Source organism: Microtus ochrogaster, chromosome 7 (assembly GCF_000317375.1).
Source record: "Microtus ochrogaster isolate Prairie Vole_2 chromosome 7, MicOch1.0, whole genome shotgun sequence".
Taxonomy (NCBI): Eukaryota; Metazoa; Chordata; class Mammalia; order Rodentia; family Cricetidae; genus Microtus; species Microtus ochrogaster.
Genome location: NC_022014.1, coordinates 63,292,037 through 63,296,757, shown reverse-complemented (window position 1 = coordinate 63,296,757; position 4,721 = coordinate 63,292,037). Strand labels below are relative to the sequence as shown.

The 4,721-nt window shown below is 41.8% G+C and overlaps 1 protein-coding gene across 1 annotated transcript in view; it reads left to right on the top strand.

Annotated features, from left to right (window-relative positions):
* Prr11 (proline rich 11) overlaps nucleotides 1–4,721 on the top strand; it is a 23,295-nt gene that overhangs the window by 9,539 nt on the left and 9,035 nt on the right. Inside the window, exons 6-8 of the mRNA XM_005350473.3 lie at nucleotides 1,131–1,229; nucleotides 2,829–2,944; nucleotides 4,521–4,580. Coding sequence (XP_005350530.1) covers nucleotides 1,131–1,229; nucleotides 2,829–2,944; nucleotides 4,521–4,580 — 275 coding nt within the window. The remainder of the gene's footprint in view (nucleotides 1–1,130; nucleotides 1,230–2,828; nucleotides 2,945–4,520; nucleotides 4,581–4,721) is intronic.

Below are 4,721 nucleotides of genomic sequence, written 5' to 3'. Positions count from 1 at the left end.
AGGCTGGTCTCGAACTCACAGAGATCCGCCTGCCTCTGCCTCCCGAGTGCTGGGATTAAAGGCGTGCTCCACCATCGCCCGGCTACTGTGCGCTTTCAAAGCTTTATTTCCAAGGCTAGACCATATATCTAATCCCAGCACTGGGGAGGTAAAAGTAGAAGGATCTGAAGTTCAAGGTCATTCTTGGTTATGTAGTTGAGCTAATGGCTATATTAGGAGTTTGAGATCAGTCTCAAAACAAACATACAAAGAAGATTCTGGTGCAGAGGAGCTGGAGAGATGGCTCAGCCGTTAAGATCACTTACTGCTCTTGCAGAGGACTAGGGTTTGGTTCCTAGCACCCACATGGTGAGACTCAACTATCTATCATTCTAGTTCCAGGAGATCTGACATCCTTTTATAGACTCCAAAGGCACGAGACATGGATGTCATGCCCATACATAAATGCATGCAGTCCAAATACAACTGTACATTAAAATATATAAACTTTTTTAATTTTAAAATTATGTTATCTTATATGAATAGGTATTTTGCTTGCTTATATGACTGTGTACCACGTACATGCCTGAAAAACTCAGAAGGTGTTGGATTCCCTGGAACTGGAGTTATAGGTAGTTGTGAATCATGGGTGCTGGGAACAGAACTCAGGTCCTCTGTAAGTACTCTTAACCTCAGAGTCATCTCTCCAGCTCCAAATAAAAAATTTTAAGGTTCTCTGGCACCACCCCACCCACCCACACCTACACCATCACCCTCTCATACCCCTGTCATTCTTGCTTGCTCGCATAGAATGTGTTTAATCCCTAGGGTAAATAAGAGTTAGCGTTAGGAGAGTATGGTGGTACGTTCCTGTAACCCCAGCATCTGGAAGCTGAGACAAAAGGACTGCCAGAGTTTAAGGCCGATTTAAGCTAGATATGGAATAATAAGACAGCCAAGACTACATAGCAATATCCTGTCTCAAAAATAATAAAGGGGAAAAGCAAAAATTATAAATAAATAAAATAAATAAATAAATAACAATAACGACTTAACTTTCAACTTTGAATCTTTACAAAGTGAACTTGGATTTGGGTTTCACTAGATGTCCTGATGCCAATTTTAATTCAAACCTCTTCATGTATTTTAAGACTGAACCGTTAAAGAAAGATGGACCCATGCATATAACAGTTAAAGATCTACTCACTGTAAAATTGAAAAAGACACAGAGTATTGAAGAAAGAAAGAAGGTAAGAGGACACTGCACATGCAAGGCCTTCTTCCTTTGGGATGGGTGTGTGTGTGTTATATTTGTGTGTTTGTGGGTACATGTGTGGAGACCAGAGGTAATACAGTGTGTCTTTCTCTATCACTTTCCATTTTACATTTATTTATTTATTTATTTTTATTTTAGAGACAAGGCCTCCTGGCTGTCCTGGGACTTACCCTTTTTTTTTTTTTTTTTTTTTTGGTTTTTCGAGACAAGGTTTCTCTGTGGCTTTGGAGCCTGTCCTGGAACTAGCTCTGTAGACCAGGCTGGTCTCGAACTCACAGAGATTTGCCTGCCTCTGCCTCCCAAGTGCTGGGATTAAAGGCGTGCGCCACCATCGCCCTGCTTGGGACTTACCCTTTAAAAAAAAGAGAAACCCTGTCTCGAAAAACCAAAATAAATAAATAAATAAATAAACAAACAAACAAACAAACCAGATTGGTCTCAAACTCAGAGATCCAACTGCTTCTGCCTCCCAAGTGCTGGGATTAACACTGTAAAGACTCTACCAACTAAGCTATCTCCCAAGTTCACAGGTGTGTTTTTCTTGCTACTTAACCCGGGCCAGCTTCAAATCCTTGAATACCTTATACCTAAACCTCACAAGAAACACAGTGTCATGCCTTACATCTTTTTTAACCTGATTGTTCCTTTGGGAAAATATAGTAAACCTGTGTATCGAAGTCAAACTTCTTTTGAGGCTGAGTATACATTCAATGACAGAGCATTTGCCTAATATTTATGAGGCCTTAGGCTCAATCTCCAGTACTAAAAAAATAAAAATAAATAGGCTGGAGAGATGGCACAGTTGGTAAAGTGCTTGCCACACAAGCATGAGGGCCTGAGTTCAGATCCCCAAGACCCATGTTTTTAAAAAGCAGCCCTACATATGCTCCTAACACTGGAGAAGTGGAGACAGTCATCCCAGTTAAACAACACTCACTGGTCTAGCCAGGCTGTCAGCTCCAGGCTCAGTGAGAGACCCTGTCTCAAAATGATAGTAAGTGTTAATGCAGATGCCTGCCATTGACCCTTGACCTCCATGCACATACTCTCACACACATACACAAAACCGTGGATAACACACTTGCATCATATACACCCATACACAATGGATGGGTGTATGGACCCAATCCATTTAAGATGGACACAATGGTGCACACTAATCATCCTAACACATAGGAGGTACTGGCAAAGAATCAGGAGTTCAGAGTCCTGCTTGGATACACAGGGGGTCAAGATGCCAGCTGGAGAGACATACTAAAGATAGAAACACACTAGATAGGTGTGGTGCCTCCTATCTTTAATCTTAGCACTTAGATGGAGGCAGGAGGATTTCTTTTGAATTCAAGGCTACACAGTAATGAGTTCCATGCCCGCCTGGTCTAACCAACAGGATCCTGTCTAGTAAAGCCAAGAGAGAGAGGGGGGAGTGTACGAGAGCACCCTTGACCTTTGAAATAAAGAATGGAATCGTGGAAAACGTACACTCTGGCAGTCAAACATTTGCTGTTTTGGTGTGTTTACATTAGAATGATATTTGAATATGTATATTTAATGTCTCATTTTGTAATTAAAGCTTGTACCATCGCCACCAGAGCAACGGAATCCACTAGTTACTGTCTCTGATCTGCAGCGTATTACTCTGAAGCCCAACTCCAGGGTGTTAGCAACACGCGTTAAAAATGTCCTAATGTAAGGAATTGCACGTTATTATGCTCCATTGCTACTTAAAATGCTGATTTTTCTTTTGCTTCTTTTTTTTTCTTTTGCTTTTTAAGATTTAAATGTAATTATTATTGTTGTATGTGTATGTTGGGTTGGGGAACATGTACACATGCCACTGCCCTTGTATGGAGTCAGAAGACAATATTGTGGAGTTGCTCTCACCTTTCACCCTTACATGGATTCTTGGGGACCAGACATTGGCCGTCAGGCTTAGGCAGCAAGGGTCTCTACCCACTGAAACAGCTCACTGGCCCCTTCTGGGACCATTTTAAAATTTTGTTTAGTGTTGTTTGTTTGTCTCAAGACAAGATTTCTCTATGAAGCCCCTGCTTGTCCTGAAACTTGATATTTTGACCAGACTGGCCTCTGACTCACAGAGATCTGCCTGACTCCACTTTCCAAGCCCTGTGGTTGAAAGCATATGCCACTACACCCTGCTGCACTTTTAACTTTTAAAATTACATATGCTCACTGTAGAAAAAATTGAAACTTACAGAAAAATTCAAGAAAAAAATAAAACTCATGTGTAATTCATTCAACTTCCAACCTAAGTTCGTCCTGTCGTTAGAGGCAGCTGCTGGTAACATATTGGATGATTTTTTATTATTGTTATTTGTTTAATTTTTATAATTCTAGTCTTTTTTTCTGAGCATTCATACTTTATTGCCTCCCCCAAGAGGCAGTCTATTATATGACGTATCACTGACTTACTAACAAATTTGAGGCAAAAATAAAGTATTAACAAGAATTTTTTTAGCCACGTGTGATGGCACATACCTATAATCCCAACACTCAGGAAGTGGAGACAGGAAGATCAGGAGTTCAAAGTTGTCATCAGCTACAATAGTGAGCTCAAGGCCAGCCAGAACTACATGACCCTGTTTAAACAGTCAGTTTTCAAACTTCCAGTATCAGGACTGGCGAGATGGCTCAACAGGTAAAGGTGTTTGCTGCCAAGCCTAAAGACCTGAGTTCAATCCCTGGGACCCATGAGGTGCATAGAGAAAACCAAATCTAAATTATTCTCTGGCCTTCACATGCAAACTCTGGCACAAAGACACACAGGCGCATGTGCGAGCGTGCACACATACACACACACACACACACACACACACACACACACACATACACACACACTTTGTTTTTAGATTTCATTAACCTCTCTGACTCCTGATTATGGGTACAGTGTAACCAGATCCCTATGCGCCCTCTGCCATGTATTTCCTGCATGGTGGACGAATCCAGTTCTTTTTGTCCTTCGATTTTTTTTCCCCCCAGACAAGGTTTCTCTGTGTAACAGCCCTAGCTGTCCTGGAAACTCTCTCTATAAACCAGAGTGGCTCACACTCACAGAGATCCGCCTACGTCTGCCTCCCTAGTGTTGGGAGTAAAGGTGTGAACCACCACTGCCTGGCCACAGCTTCTATTTTTTTTTTAATGTGACAGAAAGAACTACTTTCTAGGAGCTTGCCTATAAAACTGTCCTGTTTTTGGAAAAGTGGTGAAATCTGGAAAGTTTTAATTCGTATGTCTTTCTTCTCAGTACTCCCGGTAAAAGTCAAATAGATTTGCGAAAACTGCTGAGGAAAGTCGCTGTAGACAGGTAAGTCTCTTACCCTTGTGTTCTCTAAGACAGTTTGAAAAGTGGGGATAGAGCCGGGCGGTGGTGGCGCACACCTTTAATCCCAGCACTTGGGAGGCAGAGGCAGGCGGATCTCTGTGAGTTCGAGACCAGCCTGGTCTA